This window comes from Ochotona princeps, chromosome 15 (assembly GCF_030435755.1).
Source record: "Ochotona princeps isolate mOchPri1 chromosome 15, mOchPri1.hap1, whole genome shotgun sequence".
Lineage (NCBI taxonomy): Eukaryota > Metazoa > Chordata > Mammalia > Lagomorpha > Ochotonidae > Ochotona > Ochotona princeps.
In genome coordinates this window covers 32,664,493-32,687,344 of record NC_080846.1, presented here as the reverse complement: position 1 = coordinate 32,687,344, position 22,852 = coordinate 32,664,493, and the positions used below count along the sequence as shown (strand labels likewise).

At 37.6% G+C, this 22,852-nt stretch overlaps 1 protein-coding gene across 1 annotated transcript in view; it reads right to left on the bottom strand.

Moving 5' to 3' along the window:
- Positions 1-22,852, bottom strand: part of SYT1 (synaptotagmin 1) — a 513,985-nt gene that overhangs the window by 125,008 nt on the left and 366,125 nt on the right. The window contains exons 6-8 of the mRNA XM_058673480.1: positions 22,355-22,477; positions 19,136-19,303; positions 15,865-16,032 (exon numbers count right to left, since the gene is read on the bottom strand). Of these exons, the coding sequence (XP_058529463.1) occupies positions 15,865-16,032; positions 19,136-19,303; positions 22,355-22,477 (459 nt within the window). The remainder of the gene's footprint in view (positions 1-15,864; positions 16,033-19,135; positions 19,304-22,354; positions 22,478-22,852) is intronic.

Genomic DNA, 22,852 nt, shown 5'->3' with positions numbered 1-22,852 from the left:
TTTTGGGATACAAACATGACTAATAAAGATGGAAGTACATGGGACATGAAAGATAACCCAAGCAGGTTCAATCTTACCAGAAGTCAGATTTTTAAATAGGAAGCATGAGGCAGAGATGATAATGCCAGTAGCAGTTTCCAGTTGGGAATATGGATCCTCATTTTTTTACAGTCTCAGAATAGGCTTGAATAACTTAAGTAATGAGCTAAAATTTTTGGAAGGTTTTTAGCTTACATGTTCCATAACATTTTTGTTTAGGGATGCCATCACTTGCAATTGGGAAGAAGTACTTCCACCTCTGTTATGAAGTCAAGTGCATCTGACTTCATCTGGAAAGGAGGCATACTGAAGTGTTTTCTTGGAGAATGTGGGTGAAGCAGTATCTTGAAAATGGCAGGGGCAGTCCATCATCAGGGACCTTGAAGAAAGAATCAGCTGCACTCTGCCTGCTACATGCACAGCCCTGGCCCTCTTTTCATCCTGGCACTCTGACTAATGGCTGGGCAAGCGGCTGTGTATTGCACTTAGAGAAGATCACACAATATCTGGTGCATTATCTTCCTGTAGAAATTACACATGATGGGCCAGTTTCTGCTTCCAGTTACTTAGGTTCTAGGCCAAAAGCATTGAATTTGTTATGTGCTGAACATGAAGACATGAATGAAGGGTTAGAGCTTGCGTGTGTGAAGATTTGCTGTGAAAATTTGTTCCTTGGTTCTTGTATAATACATCCTGGTAAATCCTTACCCCAGACTCTAATCAAAGGCTTCCTGCCACCCATTCCCCCATCCTCTCACCCCCAGCAACTCTGGCCTAAAGCATGCTTGTCTAAACTCAGAAATATCCTAATTTCTTTTATAAATAGGGTAAGCTCTGCTGTATAGAGGACGACAGTAGGCAGAATGAACAATTTCCTGTCCTCCAGTGCACCACAGGAGGGGGAATGAGAATTCAAACTTTATATTTGTGAATTAGATAGGCATCTCTTGGATGCCTACTGCCTCCTTACTAAACTCTCTTCTTGCTAAGAGAAAAGGCCACAGCATCTTCTCTTCTCATGTGACTTATCTTGTTTTTTTTTTTTTTTAAAGATTTTATTATTATTGGAAAGCCGGATATACAGAGAGGAGGAGAGACAGAGAGGAAGATCTTCCATCCGATGTTTCACTCCCCAAGTGAGCCGCAATGGGCCGGTACGCGCCAGTTCGATACCGGGACCCTGGAACCTCTTCCGGGTCTCCCACGCGGGTGCAGGGTCCCAAAGCTTTGGGCCGTCCTCAACTACTTTCCCAGGCCACAAGCAGGGAGCTGGATGGGAAGTGGAGCTGCCGGGACTAGAACTGGTGCCCATATGGGATCCCGGGGCTTTCAAGGTGAGGACTTTAGCTGCTAGGCCACGCCGCCGGGCCCGACTTATCTTGTTTTATAAATGATTTCCTAGGCTCCTTATACTATCCTTCAACATTTACAGAAGTCAGGAAAGTTAGGGACTTGATGAGAAGCAATTTTGAGATACAGAAAAGTGATTGGTGTGAATTCCAAAGGCCACAAAATTTTTGATTCAACTACCTGCTCATTGTGCACTGGCTGCATAATTTCAGACAAGTGTGTTGGCCTCTGAGTTTCCTCATTTATAAACCTGGCTTACTCAAACCTGTAGAATAGTTTTTTAGATGTAATTGAGCTAATGTATCTATTTCAGATTTAAGGTGCATTTATTCATTGTCGTTTCCTCCCTAGGGTACTGTTGGGCAATGAGAATCACAAAGTGAGGAAGGAACACAAGCTGGCAGGTTGTCAGGGCTCGAGACTGTGTGATGATGGTGCTGGTGAGGATCGAGGCCTTCAGAAACCACCTGCTAGGGATGCTGCTGATGCCAGAGCCCAAGGCGAACACCAGCTATGGGACTCGTTAAAATCCTGATTGAAAACTATACTAACTGTTCCTGCAACAGAGGTCACTTTTTTTTTTCTGTTAAAATTCATTCAGACCTTCCACAGCCATGTTTGAAAGTGTAGTTAAAGAAATATGTGAAACTTGTCAAAATAAGTCATAGAAAGATGATAAGAAAAACTCCAGGGAAGAATGCTGCACTCCAGTTTTCAAAATTTTAAATATGTGGAATTGAAGGCAGCATAAAGTGGGAGTCAGATGGCATTCATTTGGTAATTATCTGATTTTACGTGCGTAAGATTTTTCTCTCCTTCCATCCCCTTCCCTTTCTCTGTAGGATTGTGGAGACCTAGGCAAGTGATCAGTGCCATACTTCACCATGCAGTACTTTATTAGTAGCACCATTGTTTTGGGCAGTTTGGACAAAGTATTGGGCAATTTTGCAGAGCTTCTGTTGTCGTATGAGGTACACAGCATTAGATAAATGCTTAGCATATCAACACTATTTTGCTTTGCAGTGAATTTTCTCTTATGTTCAAACATAGCTAGTTGAATGCAATTTGGAGAGCATTAGAATGGCTCGCTGACTTTTGGTATTGTGGATTTAATGACAATGTAGAATGTTCTGCTTCCTGGTCATCCTATCTGCTGTAAAGCAATGCAGTGAAAGAGATGGGAGTAATTGTCTCTTTTTCCAGGAACTTGTAACCTAGTGGAATAAATGGAATGGAAAAAATTGGTTTGGGGAGTAGAGGAACTTGAACCCTACATGACACCTTTCAGACACATCTAGGTAATTAGAAGAGTGACTCAAACTGGCAAACAGCTCAAAGACTCGGGAGGAAAGCTCCCTATGGGTTGCAGTAGGTAGCTACAGCCTTCTCAGCATGCTTATAGTGGTAGCTTTAGGTGTAGGAGAACAGAAATATGGAAAACAAACACCGTGTAGGGTGTGAGTTTGCAAACATTCCTCCTTAGCAGGGCTGCCTGACCTCTCCTGGAAGGCCTTTAAAGTCAGGCTCTCTACTGTTGCCACGTGGTCACCAGCAATGACAGCCTCTTTTTCAACTTATCTATCTTGAACAGAGGGATAGTAATTGGGTTTCCTCTGCAGTGCTGAGAGGAAGAAATGACTTGACAAACTTGGCATAGTGCCTGTCTTAGATCTCATCCAGGCATTCAATCAATGTGAACTTCAATATGGTTAAAAGGTAGATTAGTGCTATACTTGATTTTCTAAGTAATGTGATTTTGAAAGCACCAGAAAGAAACAAACAGCCCCCTCATTTAAAATTACATCTTTAATAAAAACTAAGGAATCCTGCTGTGACAGTTAAGGTTTCACAGCCTTTAATTTCATTTTCAAACATGGTCTTGATAAAAATGTCATGCAGTAGGATAATGCTTGGAAGTTACTGACCTGAGAAGTATGTACCTCCCTTCCAATTGGAAAGTAAACATGGATGTTGATTTTATATCAGGCAGGCATTCCACAGGCAACTGTCTACTACCCAACAACATGGGCACTTTACCTATTTGAATATTCTAGTCTGATTTTTTTTTTGACAGTGGGATACAATTAAGAGGAGGCTATGTCAGACGTCAGTGTTTTCTAAGACATGTTTTCTTGCTCTCCTTAAACCATAAGTATGAATGAAAATCCAGGGAAACCACAATATTGATTAGTTCACATAGAAATAGCAGCTTAAGTAAAAGAGCAGTTGGTTAGCTTTTGGTAAATACTAACCTCTGGCCATATTCCAGTGTGTTTGTAAAGTAGAGAATTCAGCCTAAGGTTATTTTGACTGTTGCCCTGTGCCCTTAGCCGGGACTGTGGGCCTTCTGCTTCATCTTCAAATGCATTTTTCTGTACACTAATGTTTTCCTGGGTCCAGAAATTGGTTTTTACTTACACACAAATGAAGTTGCTCATAAAAAGAAAAAAATTACTGATGTGGACATTGTTTTCAGAATGGATATTGGAGTATGGTCCACATCAAGAATGCAAAGGATGTGACCATTGTCCTGTGCTATGGTGAAATCCCAAGGAAATGGATTGGCTTTGCAGGACTCTGGGTTGTAGTGCCCAGGGCACTGTTGGGTGTTCTAAGTCAGGAGTCTGGCAGTTCTTGAAGCCCATGAGTGAGTGTCCCTAAACATCCCTAAACATCCCAAAAAAGAAGCTTGCTGTGGCCCTTCCTTAGAGGGAAATAATCATAAATAATGAAATATTTGATGGTTTACAGTGGAGTGCAAAACAAAGTGGGGGGGATAAGACTGGCAAGGAAATAACATTTGCAGGAGTCGTGTTTTAAGCAGTAAGGTCTATCAGCCCTTCACAAATGCTGTCAGAACTTCATGTCTTCCCTGTAAGCATTTGGGATCTGAGAAAGGAGGATGGGAGTAGTGACAGATACTCTGTCTCTGACCTTACTGCAGTGTTTCAAATGTCTTAAGAAACAATGCATTGTTTTTATCAAAAACAAAGTTAGAGAATGACCACTGGTGGATCTCACCTCTTTTGTTAATGAGTTCAGTTGGTATCAAACAGACCTGTGTTTGAAAAATAGCTTTCAGGGCCCGGCAGTGTGGCCTAGCAGCTAAAGTCCTCGCCTTCAAAGCCCCGGGATCCCATATGGGCCCCGGTTCTAATCCTGGCAGTTCCACTTCCCATCCAGCTCCCTGCTTGTGGCCTGGGAAAGTAGTTGAGGACGGCCCAAAGCTTTGGGACCCTGCACCCGCGTGGGAGACCTGGAAGAGGTTCCTGGTTCCTGGCATCGGATCGGCGTGCATCGGCCCGTTGTGGCTCACTTGGGGAGTGAAACATCAGATGGAAGATCTTCCTCTCTGTCTCTCCTCCTCTCTGTATATCCGGCTTTCTAATAATAATAAGTCTTTAAAAAAAAAAGAAAAATAGCTTTCAGATTTAAATTTCAAATGCATTTGTGTACAATAGGTTTGGCATTTGTCTTTTAAAACTATTTATTACTTAATTTTAAAAACACTTTTTCCCATTCACTTCATATGTAAACATTATTCTTGAAAGGGGAGCATTCTATTGTGAAAGTGAGACTCATGACCTAGAATATAAAATGAGGCAAGAAAGGTATATTAACATAATCATTACTATACTTAAAAAATGACATGTACACATTTTTTCTGCTTTTTTTAACAGCATTTTATATATGAGGAAATGATACTCTGGAAAAGATGAGATTTGGATATAAAATTCCATACTCAATTGTTCTAGTCTGCTCTTTCTCTGAATACCCAACTACCAACAAAGGGCTCGTGTCTGTGGAGACAACAAAACAGGTGGGAAAGGCATATTCTTATATCACTTGATTATGTGGCTATGTATTTGCTCATGAGGAATAGGAAGTAAATGAGAAAGTGCCACTGAATGGTACAAGATAAACACTGCTGAGGTCAAGCGTCAGGATGAGGCTGAAAATCATTAAGGAGGCTTGTGAGAAGAAAAAGCAAATGAGATGTGATTCCACACAAGCAAGTGCCCAGCATGTAACTGGGTCCTGGTCATTGTAGGGGTAAAGGAACATGATACACTAGCCTACCTATAAACTGATAATTCATGGAAGAAATGAAAATATGTCCAGAGAAGCTATATAAATATTTTACAGTCATGTAGATGATAACCATAAATTGAAAACAACCCAAAAGCTCATCAATAGGAATATGGGTAAACAAACTGTGAGATATGCAAATAGGATTGTACTCAGTGATGTGGGGCGAACTAGTATATACAGCTTCATCGAGGATCTCAAAAACAGATTAAGTAAAATAAATCAAGATACAAAATTGTATGATTATCCACTTACAAGGCTGCTTCAAAAATTCACAGGGAAGGGAGAGGAAAGATGCTCGCTGTGGTGCAAAAGGGTTTGAAATCAATAGTGTTTCCATAACATGCATTTCTACAAACTTTTAGAACATTGCTCATATATGTAGTTGAAGAATAAGAAAATTAATCTATCTGGGAAAAGCCAGAAAGAAGTTACCTCTAGAGACTTGGGTTATAGATCGCTTACAAAAGACATGATCGACTTCTCTGGAGTAAGAAATGCTCTGCAACTTACCAGGAGAGGGAGGTATTTTCGTGTACACAATTGTAAAGACTCACCGACTCTTCTATCTTGTATCTATTTTTAATTGCATGTCAATGTTATCTCAAAGTTATACAGAAGAACAATTACATGGCCTGGGAATCTCAGGGAACACATTATGTGAACCTAAGCTGAGGTGCAAAAAGAATTAGTTCTTATACTAAGCTAAGTGCTTTTATGTCAGAAGAATTCACCCTGAAGTTGTTTTATACGCAGGAAAATAGCCTCAAAGAAAAATGGATTTGGAATTAGAATAATTGGTTTTTGAGTGTTAGGTTCTCATTGACTAGTTATTAGCTGGGTTTCTTATTCCCAAAAGGTTAGCAAGAGGTGTGATAGTAGAAACATGGCTTTGGATACGGTGCCCCAGATTAAAGACAGGTTGATGCATTTTCATAGAATATCCCTAAAGTGCTTAAATGGTATCATTAAAGCCATTCTCCATTTACCTGAGCATTCTTCTGAATGGAGCCCTAATCCATGTGGTTCACCATGCTTCCAGGTTTAGGGTGTCACTGCTTGAAACTATTTTTCTTTCCTTTGGAAAAGTTTTGGTAGTCTCTATAGAGTTCAGTGGACTTTAGCATTTACTGTAGTACAGGGTTGTATAACCATCAGTACCATACAACTTCCGAATCGACTCTCCAAAAATAAATTCCATATATATTCCTTCCCTCCCCTAAGTGTGAGATCACCACTCATCCACTTTTTGTGGAACTGCCTGTTCTGTAGTTCATCTGCATTGTAGCAAGTGTCTGTTTCATTTCTTTTTAAATGGCTGAGTAATATTCTGCTGAGTGGATATACCATAATCACAACTAATTATCATTAGTTGATGGACACTCAGATTCCTGTTACCTGGGCTTTTGTGAGAACAGTTGTGTATATTCTTGGACCAACTTTTCTGTGTACATGTTTCCATTGTGGGGCTTTATAGTGGAATCCCTATGTAATATTTTAAGTGATTATCAAACTGCTATCAAAGTGCCCATATAATTTTAGATTCCTGTCAACAATATATAATGGTTACAATTTCTACATATGCCCACTAAGATTATTTATTGTCTGTCTTTTTGATTGTAGCAGATCCTAAAACTTCTAGGTCTGTTGTGTTGTATCCATGCTTAGAGAAGTTAATTGGTGGATAGTTATTTGGGTCACACAGTAATAGCATCATCTTCCATTCATACTTGCTAAGCTCTATACTTTGGGTGTACTGTGAAATGCTTTCATAGCACACTTACTCTTGGAACCTAGATTTGGACATTTTCTCCTTATTCAAAACCATGTCTGTACAATGCCTTTTGAAATCTTGGACTAAGTCTCATCACAAAAATGTAATGATGAAAGCAAAGCTTTTCTACTAGCAAGGGAAAAGGACGTTGGTCAGTGTTTTCAGTGGCAGATGTAACTTAAGCCTACTCAAAATTTATCTGGTGCTAAGTTTCTGGAACTGATTCATGAGAATTTGCTAACTTGCAGTGTGTTATAACGCAGGTCACTAATACTAATTCTACTTCATGAAGGCTTAAGTAATAAGGCCAAGGAAACACTAAATGTGGTAATGGATAAATGTACATAGGTGAAATCTAAGGCCGCAGCTTAAGTTAAACAAGCTTAATCTGTATTTCCAAAACCTAGATCATCCTTGGCTTACACATGAGGCTTCATAAATATGTTGAATAAAAGAAAGAAAGAAAACAAAGTATAGAATTTAAAGGTTCCTGTTCATAGTTGAATAAAAGATTTAGTTATGTTTAAAGAAGGCCTGTGTGGGATCTGTCTCCTCCTTTTGTTTCTGTGTGTTTCAATAAGTCCTCAATTTTCTTTTTGCTGTAGTACAACTGATACGACTCAATCACTGACATTTTGTCTAATTGTAGAGTAACAGATTGTACTGTGAAATCTTTAATCTATTACAAACAGTTGGCCCACTCAGAGGTAGGTAGGAGTAAGACAGAAGGGAGAAACATTTAATTTTGAAGATTGACAAATAAGAGCATAAGAGAAAAAGTTCTGAAACATACAATGAGTTCAAGAGACAAGATTACATTTTAAAAGGTTCAAATGCATGGAAGACAGAAGAAGACAATTTCGGCATTCATCACACTGCTTCCCACTCAGAAGCCCTGTCAGTCTCAGTAATATGGATGCTCTTGACTACATCAATTTTTTTGTTCTCCTTTTATTTTTTACTTGTTCCCATTTCAACTCCCACTCCTTATTGTCTGCTCTGCCAGCTTATATACAAGAAATTCGTGTTTTCCAACCATTTTGCTTTACTTTAAAATTGAACTGAAAACTCTCAATACTTTTCTACTTTGGGTGAAAAGGAAAAATGGACACTTAACTTGGTTTTTCTTACAATAGTTGCTTTTCCAGAGTAGTACTTACCAGGTTCTTCCCAAGTCCCTATGAGAACTCCCCTATGGTGACCTGTTTGAGAGCCCATGTAACCTTCACGAACTTCAGAATTCTATGGCCAGAATTATAATGTAAACCTTGTAAGAACATTCACATCATTAATCTACAATAATTAAGAATGATTTTAACAGCTTGTACTTCATATGTAATCTACAGACTAGCATGAAGGTAATGGCTATTTCAATCAAATGTACCCTATAAAGACAAACATAAACCATTACTGAATAGGAGAGATTGAAATGTACTCTGATAAAGGTATGTTGGAGAAAGGGTCTGAAATTCAGAGGTATTTTGAGCTATTGTCTAAGCAGTGCAGTCAGAAAAACTGAACATCCTTTAGACATGATATCACTAAAAATGGCTGGAATAATACATGTTTGTTAAAGAAAATTCTTACTTATTTCTAATTTGTTGAAACAATTGACTTGAAAACATGTATGTTAGAGCTTTCAGGATATGCCAGACACTGTGCTATTTAGGCAAGATAAGAAGGTGAGTGACTCAAAAGATATCCTTTGCACTGAGGCTGGATTCTCTGGCCTCATATTTAAGGGACAAATTGTCCTTAAACTGTTTTGAGCAGATATTCTGAGAGATGAGATTGTTTACAGATGCACTCTTCTCTTACCTGGGCCTGTTTTTGGTCATCCTAGTGCTACATAAACACTGTGCTCTGTTTTCCCTTCGGAAAGGCATTCTCAATTTCTGTCTGCTTATTCACATTCTAGCTTTCCAACTCCTTCATACAGCATCCATGTCTTTTTTTTTTTTTTTTTGCTTTAAACACAGTATTTGTTTACAGCTCTCACTGTTTCTCTGTGAAGCTGCATTTGTTTCTATTTTGTATTGTAAAATTTTACCACTACAATTTGATACCATTTTCCATGCATGTTAGTTTTCCATATTTTATACAGTATGCTTCTTATATGCTAATTTGAAATCTATTTAATGTTTGGGTTGATACATGGAAAGTTGGACTTCTTTATAGGAAGTCCAAGCCCTCTATCCTATAATACATAAGTAAAAGATAATGCTTACATTAATGACTATTTTGGAGTTTCAGGGCTTCTCACCCTGGGAAAGAATATATGCTGAGATTTTATGAAAGGATGCTTTGTAGTGAAGATGCAATAATGGTACAGATATTTATTGTGTTCTGTTATGTTGCATATTGCAAAGTACTGTGATATTTATTTGAAAGAGAAAATATATAGACTTTAACCATTGCAAGCTGTCAAAGGAAACCAATCAAATGTTAAGGCTCTGGAGAGTAAGTGAAAGCTGAGAAAATTGCATTTGAATATGACTTTAGAGCTACATATTGGGGCTCAGTAAAACAAGAGACTGTAAATACGATGAAATAGTGAAATAGGAAGGTTGTGGGTTTCAGACCTGTGCAAAGATTGACGTTTTGGTGCGGCTTGTGTAAACTTGAATAATTTACTTACGTTTCTCTAGTTCTCAAGCCTACTCCCAGATTGTTAAAAACTTTTTTTAGGGACTTAGTCATTTTTGTTGAGTGAGAAGAGGGAGAGATAGGAGGTGAGTGAAAGCAGAGACAGAGGAGAAACAGGTCACAGAGAAAGAAGAGAGTAGAGGACAATGAGAGGGAGAAAACTGGAACATTAAGGAGAGAACGAGGAGAGAGGGAGAGGAGACGGAAGGCAGGAAGTGAAGAGAGCAGACGCAGAGGGAGTGGAGAGAGGGTGAAAAGATCAGAGGAGATGGGAGGAGAGAGGGAGAGAGAGACACCGGGAGGGCGGAGTTACATGACAGAATCTTCTACCTGCTGGTTCACTCTCCAAATAGCTTCAATGGCTAGAGCTGAGAAGGTCCCAAACCAGGAGCCTCTTCCAGGTCTTTGACATGGATCCAGGGGTACAAGGACCTGGATCCTCCTCTGCTGCTTTCCTGTAACTAGGGCGCTGGATGGAAAACGGAGCTGTTAATACCTGAACTGGTGCCCATTTGGGATACTGAAGCAAGGCTTGATGAGCCTCTGTGTCACTTCCGTCCTGCCAATTATGAAAATGTTAGACTCTTAATAAACGATGCATATTGGGAGTGGGTATTCACCATTTAAACCACCCATGTCCAGCACCAGAGTACATGGCTTTGGCTTCTCATCCAAGATTGTTTTGTTTTGTTATATTTGCCAGTGACAGACTTGGGAGTTAATGATCCTGCCACCAACATGGTGATCTGGGCGTTGTATCCTCAGCTCCTACCAACAGCATTGTGGCGATTTAGGGGCATGACCAGCACGTGGCCGCTCTCTCCCTGTCTTTTAAGTAAGTAATCAAAAACAGTGATTATGTAACTTAAACATAAAAGACACGGGTTGCTAAGATAAAACTTTAGTGAATACAGCTCTTTGAATTTCCCTAGCTCTCAAACCTATACCCACCTCCCTAAATATTTTTAAGGACTTAGTTATTTCTTATAAGAGAGAGTGAGGAGAGAGACAGGGACACAGAAACAGAAAGAAGAGAGTTCTTTACCTATGAAGGAAAAGGACATTATGAATAGGCCTTGGATTTCCCCTTGCTGTAGAATCTAATTTACCTTACTGTTGCAAAGAATTCACAATTAAAGATTAAATATTAAGTGTGTAGAAAGTGAGCCAAATATACTCCTATGCAACTTATAGTTCAAGGCACCTGCTTTTCCCTGTAATGTTCTTAGAAATGACATAATGAATTGCAGAACATTGTAATACAGTTGTAATTGGTGATTGGAATGCTGACCATGGAATCAGAACCAAGTAAACCACAGCTATGGACTAAGTCATATAATGAAAAATGTGTTGTGATCATGGCATAACCAAATACTAATATAATAATTTCTGCTAAAGCTATTACAGAAGTGTAGATCACTTGATTTTAAGTGTATGCTTAGATTTATAGTAACAATTTCATGATAAACTTACACTTTATTCTTCATATAACTTTTGCATTTTCCTCTGAAGTGCTTTTCATGTTGAGCGCAGAGAGTTATACCATAGATTTAGCTAAGTCTTTAAATAAAAGTTAACTTAAGCTAACCCATAAATCTGTGTGTCATGGAAACAGAATGAAGATACCATTGCAGAGAAGAAACACGCACCAGGCCTTTATCAAAAAAAGCTAGAAGAGCCATTTCCATTTCAGAACCAGTAACATATATCCAAGAAGTAAAAGCTATATTCAGTGTCTAGTCCTAGGACATTCTCTTCATGGCTTGTCAGAATACTTTGAACCTCATTTGTAAAATAAGATCATGATTTGCATGATATTGGACTTTCAAATGGGTTTGTAAGTATTTCTGACAGTGTAAGTAACGACTCTCCCATTCATTTAAAGTTAACTACTGTGACCTTAGTGGGGAATAACAGATATGCTTTGGATAGAGCTTACAGTTTGAGGACAGAGACAATAAACCAAAAAACCAAACATACCTTCCTAAAATGTTATGATGCAGATCAATGTCTTCACACTTTTCAAATCTGATAGGTTATGAGTGACAAAGAAAATCACTAGTCACATCCATGGTTAATTTCCCAGCAATTAACCTTTTATAATGATCCTGTCAAGGCTTTGATGTGCTGGGTGGAGATTTCTGTAGAGCATCAGTTACCATCTGACCATGAAATGTGTTTAGGAATGGCACCAGCTCTCATAATTCTTGGGCATCCAACATGCTTTAAGAATAATGACTTCAATCCATTCCAAGAAAGTAACATGTAGTTGACTATTGGAAACTAAAAAACTTTAGCAATTTGATTGAATATGTATTCTCCAAATGCTTTCCTGTGGAGTAAATGTTTTTCTAATTAGGCTTAAAAATGTGAAATTTTCTTGGAAAATTGATTTTCCATTAAGGCACTAAAGTAGTTCTCTATCCTTCTGCTTGGATACTAATTAACTTATGTCCCAACTTGCTTTAATTCAGCAATCAATTTTTTTTCCATTTGCACCAGATTACAGAATCTCATTTAAAAATCACTGTTTAATAAATTCTACACAAGGCATTGGTGATAGACTTACTCTCAAAAGTAGACAAAATAGTAGCCGGCAAGTTGTGAGAGCTTGTAACAAAATAGGGCAGTTTGCTAAAAGTAAAGGTTTGTTACTTTCTGGTGGTATCTATTTTCATACTTTTTGTTTGAGACTACAGCAGAGGAAGGCATGAAGATGAAAAACAAAGTTTGCAAAGGGAACAAAGTGCTAAAAAAAAAAAAGGTGTGTATCCTGTGATGATGTACCTGATACTGGGAACAGAGCTGTGGTGATTTTTATAGCAGTGACAAATTCAGAAGAAGATTAAAAATGAGGTTAGGGTTGTTGATCATAACATTTTTAAAATACTTTAAGTAAAAGTATTAAATGAATGACATACTCTAAAAAGTTCAGCATGGGCATTCTGCAGCTATTTGTATTGGAAGCCTTTTGCTAATGGAGCATTGATAGCTGCACATTTTGAGGTCATACACTGAGAAAAGGAGAGCGTGAGGCCATGTAAAGCCTCAAGGAAACAAAGTTTTGTAGTAACCATTTTCCATGGCAGAACATACACATTTGTTTTCAAAACATGATAGTAAGAGAAAGATTAAGGTGTCTCCTCTTAATTGTAGGTAGATGGAGGAGGTAGTCAGTCACACAACATTAAAACAGGGGCAACCAAATTTTAATGGGGGTTTGAGTATGCTAATTTGAGGGAAAGTTCGGAAATCAATTCTGTAGGGCCAAAAAATAACAGTGTTTTGGTTTTCCTGTCACAGCTAGCTTTTTTTTTCTTGCATCCCCCCCTCTTTAAGTACATGTTCAGAATTAGGCTCTAACTCTATCCACATATTCTTTCCAAATTAATCACTGTCACAAATGAATCTTTCCATATTAGTCACTAAAATTAAATGCAATCCTTTAATTGAATAACATCTTCATAACTTATCAAAGGGTCAGTTTTAGAGATGTATCTATGGTCTAAACTGATTCTGTTCTTTTTGTGTATTAATATCATATTAATAAATTTTATCCCATTCTATTAAAATAATCCTGAGTTTGGATTCTGTGAGCCTGATTTATTCACCTGAGACAACCACCTACAACTGATGGCTCCATTTCTAGAAATTTTCTCACTTTCCTCATCTTTCACTTTGTTATGCTAACAGCAATATGTAATACTGTTAGGTGAACAGAAATCTGTTATCATGAACAATATTGCTTATAAAGTATGGAAGTTATTTCTTTAAAATCATGACACATGACATCAGCCTGACACCTCAAATGGTTCACATAATTATGATTTTCTGCAGTTACTGGGCAGTAGCATGAAAAGACAGAGCATATATCATTGAAAATAAGTACCAGTAAGGTATCAATGCAATTTGACTCTTAACTACTTTCATGATGAGAAAGTCTGTATCTGGATCTAGTCATCCACAGATGCTCTGTAAGCTAGAGCTATGTTTTATGTGTTTTCCTACTTTCTGATAAGGGAAATACCCACTCAACTGCAAACTAAAAGGGTAAAAGTCTACATTTTTACAATTGTAATGGTGGTGGTGCTGCAGCTCAATAGGATAATCCTCTCCACGCTGGCACAAACTTCCAGCTGCTCCAGTTCCAATCCAGCTCCCTGCTTATAGCCTGGAAAAACAGAGCAGGATGGTCCAAGTCCTTGGGACCCTGCACCCATATGGGAGAGCTTTTAGAAACTACTGGCTTTGGATTGGTTCAGCTCTGGCCATGTGTGGGAGTGAATCCGTGGATGGCAGATCTCTTCTCTCTGTCAATCTGCCTTTTCAATAAAAATTGTATTGATGCGATTATTAGTTCCCTTTAAAAACTTCCAGTAGCATTCAATAATCACAACTGTGATAAAAAAAGAATAAATTGGTAGATGTGGGTAGAAGCATAGAGCAGAGAAGGGCCTGAAAACACAAAGAATTGACCAATCATGAAACATAAGGAATCTCTCACAGACTGAGCATTTTGCATAAACAAGGCTCCATGCAAGTTATTTTACATGTATCTAATTCTATGAGTAAGATAAGGGACATACAATGTTAGAACACTTCCTAGATTTATCCAAGATATCAGGGCTAAAAAATGATATGAACTTACTGAGAAAAAGTTTTGTTGGCAATAAGCAAGCTGTAGTTAGGGAAGTAGATGAGATGACACCAAATACCGAGCAAGTAGAAGTGCCTACACTTTTTGCTTACAAAAAATGAATTTCAGGACTATGGTTATTTACAATACATATTTTCATATAGAATAAGTATATACACACATATCTATATATTTCCATATCCTTCAGCATAGAAAACAGAGGTTCCTCAAATAGGTTTTCAAATAGTCACCAAGCAATTATAGAGCACAAATCCACTTTCAGTATAGCAGATCAACAAATCTTTTCTAAGTGCTTATTCATTATAGTGAGAGCATAAAGTTAGCAACTTCAGACTGGTCACAGAACACCTCAGCCTGAAAAGATTTATAGAAAATGGTCTTGGTTGAGTTTCTCTGAAGCCTTGGGTCATTCTCCATCTCCCTAGTGGCCTGAAGTGACCATATCTTTCAGAATCCCAGGGATCATGAATAAATGAGGCTGTTTGCAGTCCCTTGGGTAATTAGAGCTACATGTTGGGACTCAACCAGTGGCTGGAAAAAAAAAAAAAGAGTTGCTTTACGAATTCAAACAGCTCAGACTTGTTTGCTTTTCTGGTATTGGCCTGCTGAGACGCTCACACAGAAAAATGCCAGTGCCAGGCAGGCATAGCATAATCAAATAGAATTGATTATTATGTAGCTTAAATGCACTAAGGATATTGAACTTCCCTTTTTAAATCACAGAGAAAGGCTGGGCTAAACTATTAAAACCGAAGCAAAACAATGAAGAATACTGTAAAAATGTGACTCATTTAAAAAATGGATTTAATATCTGCCTTTGTGAATTCTATTTGATGCTTCACTCATCATTTTCTGTTATCTTCTGTAGAAACAATGAACTGCCTGCAATACACTGGATAATAATCATGGAAAAAGTGCCATTTTATTTCTACATAATAGCTATGTAACCTATGTAGAAAATACTACATTATTGAATTATAGGATGAGTAACAGTCTCTTTACTGTCCTTTACACAATTAATGTGTATGTGTGTGGCATTTGGGAAGCTTTTAGAAACAGCTTGGGGGAGTGTGTGTCTCCATCCAGAGATGTTTATAGACCCTGAGCATGAATCATCCCTCTTTGCTTTCAAATAACACCCTTAAGAGTTGTAAAGTTTCTAAGGAGGTCATGCAGTCCCCCTGACCTTGTTTTGCCAGCTGTCAATAGCTAGAGGCCCTTTGTAAGGAGCATCCCACAACAGGTTATTCTATGTGCAGCAACTGGCGAGTACAGCTTGTTGTATTAGAAATGCTAATCATTTTCTTACCTCTTCCTTTTCAGCACTTTGCAGGTCGCGCCATTCCTCAGTCACATGCCCAAAATCCACAGTATTCATGGGGACTTTAAATTCTCCGATGATGTCATGCTTGGAGAAACGATCAAAATCATAGACAGCCATCACCAGAGTCTTGCCACCCAGCTCCGAGTAGGGCACCTAAATAAAGAGTTGAAGATATAATGTCCAGTCACAAAAATGTTTAAAACCCATTATTTAATAGTTTTTATGCTGGATATACAAAATGAAGATAATTTCATGTCTTTTCCCTGCCTCCCCATAGATTCTTTGGATTTCTGCTTAAAATGCCCATTATTCAGGAGAAAATGGGAACCTGCCATAGTGATTTATCACTTTGCCCCTCAAATTTTAGAAGCTCTCAGTATTATTAATAATGAGTTCTATTAGTTATGCTATAAACACTTCACAATTCATGAAAGAATAAATAAACAGGTTGCACTGGACTGTGTACATTTTTTACTTCCTGAATACTTGTACTCATCAGTTTTATGGTGAGACTGTAACTCTCAGGGGAGTTAGCTTGTTTCAAAAGTTCCATTAACTCTTTGAGGCAATTTGAATGCCACGGTCTAATGGAGCAGCGATTTATTAAGAAGTAGCCTAGATGGCTGTCTGAAGTTAAATGAAATTCATCAGATGCTTCATCTACTCCCCCCAAATAATTTACTGATCGGCAGGAATGGATGAGAAAATTGATGTTTTGAGTATCTGAGATGCATCATAACAGAAGCTTGAAATAAGTTTTAGGTATGCCACTCTTTACGATGAACCATGGCAAAGGGCCAAGTGTGGAAGGATCTTCCAGCTGTTCAAATGTATCTGGACAGATGCTTTGCATTGGGAGTTTATTAGGACAGTTGTGCAATCCAAGTAGGTAACAAAGTTTAATTAAGAAGTTGTGTAGACCAGTGTCAGTGGCTTGATCAATTTTCACATACTTCCTGTTTTACCAGGGTAAGTGCTTGTTGTCTGCTTTGGCAAATACTTCTCTACTGACTAATAAGGACTGTTTGGTTATGAGTGTACAAGAAATAGTTCTTTTAAGGTTTTTATTTTCTGTTATTGTTATTTGCTTAGATTCTGATTTTTACATAGAATACCATAATTAAATACTAGGCATAATACTTCTTCCATTTTAGGAGGATTTGGAAGTGAAAATTTTTGAAGAGTTGAATCTCAAAGGAAGAAATACAAAATGCTAGAATAGGGATAGATAAAATTCTTGAAGGTTTCGTCATATTTCTCAAGTCTCTCTCGATTATTGAACAGAAACAGCAAATGTTAAAACTTGGCCTTGAGTTTCCCAGTGAATAAAACAGATGGTTAGATAACAGCTTCCTCACTTATCAGATGAAGATGGGAGCATTGTGAAGACAAATGAGTGCCTGTGTCCAGAGTGGACATCTAGGAGCTGCTTAGTATTAAATGATTATTCATTTCTTTGGGGGAATTTTCTTTTGGGAAAAGAAGATTAATTTGGGACATGTTGAGTTCATGTGAAGGAGATTTAAATTCTTAGGCCAAGCCTCTTTAAACTATCTTGAATTTTAGTTCTTACATTGTCTCTTGGAAACTTGCATAATCCACAATGTTTACCGGAAAACTTTAGTTCTCTGAAAAACTGACCAATTTCTTAACTATCAGAATATGTTTTATGTGGGGTTTATTTATATCTGGTCAACATTTCCAAACCAGAATGGGACATAAGGGCGATCAGACAATTTTACAATTTCAGTTATTGTTTTCTTAGTCATAGCACTACTAATTAAATTGGCAGTGCATGGTTTAAACAAGAGTCTCTATAACTTTATTTTTAATAACTTTGTAAGCAACTTATTAAACTCTGGTCAGACATTTCTGACCTAAATTGAAACTAAAATTCAACGACTGTGACCACCTGCTACATTTGAAACTTTTTTTCTTTCCATTATCTCAGTTGTTGGCTCTTCATAAGCTGGGTGAGTTTTGACTGATACTGTAAATTAGCTTTGTGATGTCAGGAAGTTAGATACATTAGTGACTTTTATCTTGAAAACCAAAAAAACTTTACGTGAGGACAGAGCCACTTTACAAAAGTGAAAACAAGGTTTGGGAACATGACTCGTATCGTCAGTTTCATCAATTTGTTTCAAAGTAGAAGGTTTGTCAGCATGAGAAAAATGCTCCTGCTAAGCTCTGGGGTATTTTTTAAATGTTATTTATTTTCATCCACTTGAAAAGTAGGAGATGGAGAGTGAGAGAGCAACCTTATATCAAATGGGTCATTCCTTAATAAGGCCAGGCTGGCCTGTAGCCAAGAGCCTGGGACTCTATCCAGCTCTCCCATACGAAAGTCACTTGAGCCAGGATGCTGCAGTAGGAAGCTCTATCCGAAGTGGAGTGGCTGGGACTGGAATCCATACTCTCCTATTGGATGAGGACATCCCAAAGAATTGCCTAAATACTCTGGGTCAAAAAACCTGCCTGGAAGGGGTGATTTTGATTCGAGCATATGATATATTCTCAGACATGTAATTTTTGAGAAATGCATCGTCCTAAATAGTTCATGAATGCATCAAAGAATTATTTTTAAGAAGGACTTTAAGCCAAGAGCTACAAAGATTTTGAGGCCTACAGAGCATGTGTTCCTGATCAAGACAGAGCCAGGGTTCTTCCTGGTCAGTATCTGCAAATGGAGTGTTTCAAGATGATAAATATCACAGAAGAGCCCAAAGTAGAACAATTATGCTAGAAATGTAGAAAAACAAAATGCTCATGTTCTTTTCTATTGATGCTAGGAAGAATGGTTTTTAGAGTGGTTTTAGCATGGTTTTATAATCTTGGCACTGCACACACACAGAAATTGTTACAATTTAAGTACTGGAACATAGCTTATTTTTTTGTGAGTGATACAAAATGACCTATTTTGAGGAAATTTCACACTCATGAAAATAATGGCTGCATTTTTGGGGGGATTACTATTGAGGAGGAAGGGGTTAAGCCTACTGGAACATTTGCAAACAGACCTTACTTTTCAGATGTGACATTGACAGCTCAGTCAATACTCCATTCTGCAATACCAGAGCTGACATGCACTTTGACACAGAATCATCATTAAACTAATTATAAATTTAAACTATTCTGAACAGGATTGGCTGATTCTTTAAGTGTTCACGGTGCTTGCGTCCATATTTGTCAAGATGGGATCAGCCTTTTCTTCTAATGCAAAAAAGAAAATTATGAGTAATTTTAAAATGTTTACCTTAAAAGTAAATTGTTCATTGAAGACAGGGTTAAGAGTCTTTCGGTGGACCTTGGTCTCAAACTTCTTCTTTTTATCGGGCAGTAGAAAGACCTTCACGTAAGGGTCAGATGTGCCACCCATGTCCAGGGCAGGCAGTTCGGCAGCCTGGATGATCCCTACCAGCAGCTGGAATGAAGGACAGAACACAGAGAACTCAAATGTCGGCGCACGTTTTAGAAAAAAATTGATTTGCTCCCAGGGCTTAATATTGTGATTTCTCCCTATTCATCTTGTCTTTTAATAAACTTTTATTCTCTTCTGAATCTGTACAGAGAAGGCAAATGAAGAGGGCTAGATAGACTTCAGAAACTCAATTATGACAGATGCAGGCTCTAGGAAGCCTGTTTAGCACAAAAGAGGCTTTTTAAAAGGTTGCTGATTAGAGCTAGCTATGGAATTCACAGTTCCAAAAGGGTTTCAATCAACTAAGTTTCCAGTTGCTAAAAGCTCTTGTGCATTGTTTCGCTTTCCAGGGTGTGATTTGTAAGTGGAAAGAAATTGTTAAACAATCACAAGTCGATAATTGTAAAGTAGATTTTTTTTTCATGCTTCCCCAAGCCTTATATCAGCTGGCAGACATTCAGTAGAAACAGAGTAGCACTTTCAGAATACAATATATGACCTTCAAGTTTCAATCGTATTTGATCTTGTATATTGCTCTGTTTTTATTTGAACTTGCTATGAAATGATTACTCTTTAACTGTTTGCTTAAGTAATGGAACACAGAACCAAAGAAATATAATTCTAGGTTCATATAGAGGAAAAGGAGATTTTTCTTTCTTTTAGCAGTATGTAAGCATTTTTTGGATTTTTTCCCCCCATGCAGCAGTTTCTGCATTTTTTTCCTCCTGTTTTCCCAGCATTACAGTTCCAAGCCACCTTAGAATATTTTTAAGAATATATTAAAAATGCCAAAATAAACAGTGTGAGTAAATTTTGATTCTAAGTATGTCATCACAGATTTTATGTCCACTGTCTGGTTTAGATCCACACAGAAAACAAAAGTAAACACCGTGTTATTTTAGGTACTCTATAGTCTCCTCAGACGCACACAGTCATCCCACCATACTAAAACTATGCATCTCCTTAAAGACATGCCTATTTTCTATAAAACTGATCTATCAAATTCTTAAGTGCATTTTGATGAGCTGGCTCTATTTTTAAGCTGGATCAATAGCTTGAGTGGTTATATTGTTTGGTGCTTAAAATTTTAATATCTTTTTTGTGGTCTCATAGAATAGCAATGAATGCTGGATTGTGGCTATACAAAGCATGGCAGATGGTCCAAGGATAGCTAAAAGAGGCATCAGATTATAAAGACATGATTAGCAAAGCAAATGGTCTGTCCCTTGCTTTGCTGAAGTCATATTTGCTATTGCCTTTATGTGGCAACGTGAACAGCACAATTCTATTTCCGTGTTCTCAATTTTAACTATCACTTTGCCGTCTGAGCAGGTATACACTAGTGAGATTGCTATAACTATTTACAACTCAATCATTTATGTTAGAGTTTTTGGGGTGATTTGTTAATGAAGGGTAGAGCTACATCCATCTCTACTTTGTACTAACAAAAAATTTCATATTTATAGCTATGAAGTCCAGCAATTGAGTGTTTTAGGGTGATGTTTTACCTTTGCTAAACCTACAGGAATATTTGGCTACTGTTTTGTTGACAAAGTAGTTCCTTAGAATTTATCTTCTTTGTCTCCTAGGAATCATTTTATAAGACAAATTAGCTATGACAGCATTTTGTAAAGCTCAATGCTCAGTATTTTAAAAAAAATCATCAGGTGAGATCTTGTAAATTCTTACAACAAAATGCCTTTCTAGTTTCTATGTTTGCCAGAGAAGGATCAATAAATACATTTGTGTGCTGGATTTACTCCAGCATGATTTTTCCTCCCAAAATTCAATGAAATCATAGTCTTCAATTTGCTACTTTACAGAATTATGTAGTTAAAGTGATCTTAGAAATTTCAAAATTTTGACTATACCCCCTAGACGTCTATAAAAAATCTGAGAATAAACTGGAAAAAATTAAATGTAAATATAAACTGCTGGAAAATATATCATATATACACTGATCTTAGCCCTTCCCAGAACATGTGAATGGCACATCTTTCTCCTAACCAGGCCCCAATGCTCAAAACTTGGTAGAAGTGATAGAAATAACCTCAAATGCTATTTTAATTAACTATAGATCGTATCTATAAACTTCTATGAAGTCATACTTATAAACCTATTTCTAGGAAACAATACGAAATATGGAATTATGGGATAACTTACCTGGACTATAATAAAAGTAATTTTTATATTACAGGGTATATACCTTTTTACTTTTCATGTCCAAAACACTCTTAATCTGTGTTCAGACAGTTTCACTGAGTCTTACATATCTTTCATATTTCCTTAATAATTCAAAAGGCAAAAGGATATCTTAGAATAGTGGTTCCTACATCTTTGGATGTAGTGAGTTTTTTTTTTCACCATTATCTTAGCTAATAGGCAATCAATAAAAGAAAGCTAATATCATTTACTTGTCTCACACATCACCATTTTTTGAGATGTTGAAATACGAATGCCTAATTTTTATTTTTCCTATAGAGACACCAGAAATCAAACTGCTGGTCTTTCTACTTCTGTAGAATTGCATTAATTAGCATTTGTAGTTTTATCTAGTATCATGATATTATCTAAGGACCTCTTGCCTTTAAAATTTGTAGACCATCTTTGATGCTTATCAAGCTGTTAAATGATCTTAAAACCTTGACACAAATGATGACCCAACTCAAAAATCTTTAGCTTTGGTGCTGTTTGGATTTAAATCCATAAAGGCTCAGAGTGACTGGCTATTCAGCTCAGGTTGAGGGACCCACTGGGGCAAGACTGCCTGGAGCTCTGAATGCAGCCTGCTGGTTTCAAGTTAATTTGTATTCTGCCTGCCTGCCACAAGTGCCATAAGTTGATGTGATCAGTGGAATACTGTGAATTCTAATTACCAGAAGTTAAATGAGCAAGTAGGGGACTGCCTGTACTTAGAAAGTATTTCATCAATAGCTTTGATAATTGCATTTCCCTCTTGCAGTCCATGAAATATTTTAAGAAGTATCTTGCTTCAGTTTCTACTTAGTAGTTTCAGACAGTGTAATGGAATTACAAGAAAGTTCCCCCTCACACCTGGTTGTTCTGGAAATCATAGTCCAGTGAATACTGAAGCTTTCCCAGTTTCTCCTCCTCTTTAGGTTCTTCTTTTTCTTCCCCATCGGTCAATCCAGTTTCAGCATCATCATCCTTCAGGGCCTGTGAGTAAGAAAGGCATTGCATGTGAGTTGCACTGAATTTTCTTCACAATCCAAACTAAACTGGGCCTTTCGTTATACTTCCAAGCTGTAAGAAGCAAGCACCAAGATGCTGGGACTCTGTCTGACATACATTCACATCTGTGGCTAACGTATTTTTAAAATTCCATTTGTGCACAGAATTTTCTTCCTCCCCCCCTCAGCAAGCAACATGGAAGCAATGGAGGAAGCCCCTCAGTATCTTGCAAGCACAAAATATAAAATTGTCGCAAAAATGTCAGCCTGGTATTATATTTGGCTCTGCTAACACCGCTTCTTTTGGAAGTATGTGTGATAAACATGCTGAAGACCAGGCTGGGTTTCACATTCTTGTAGT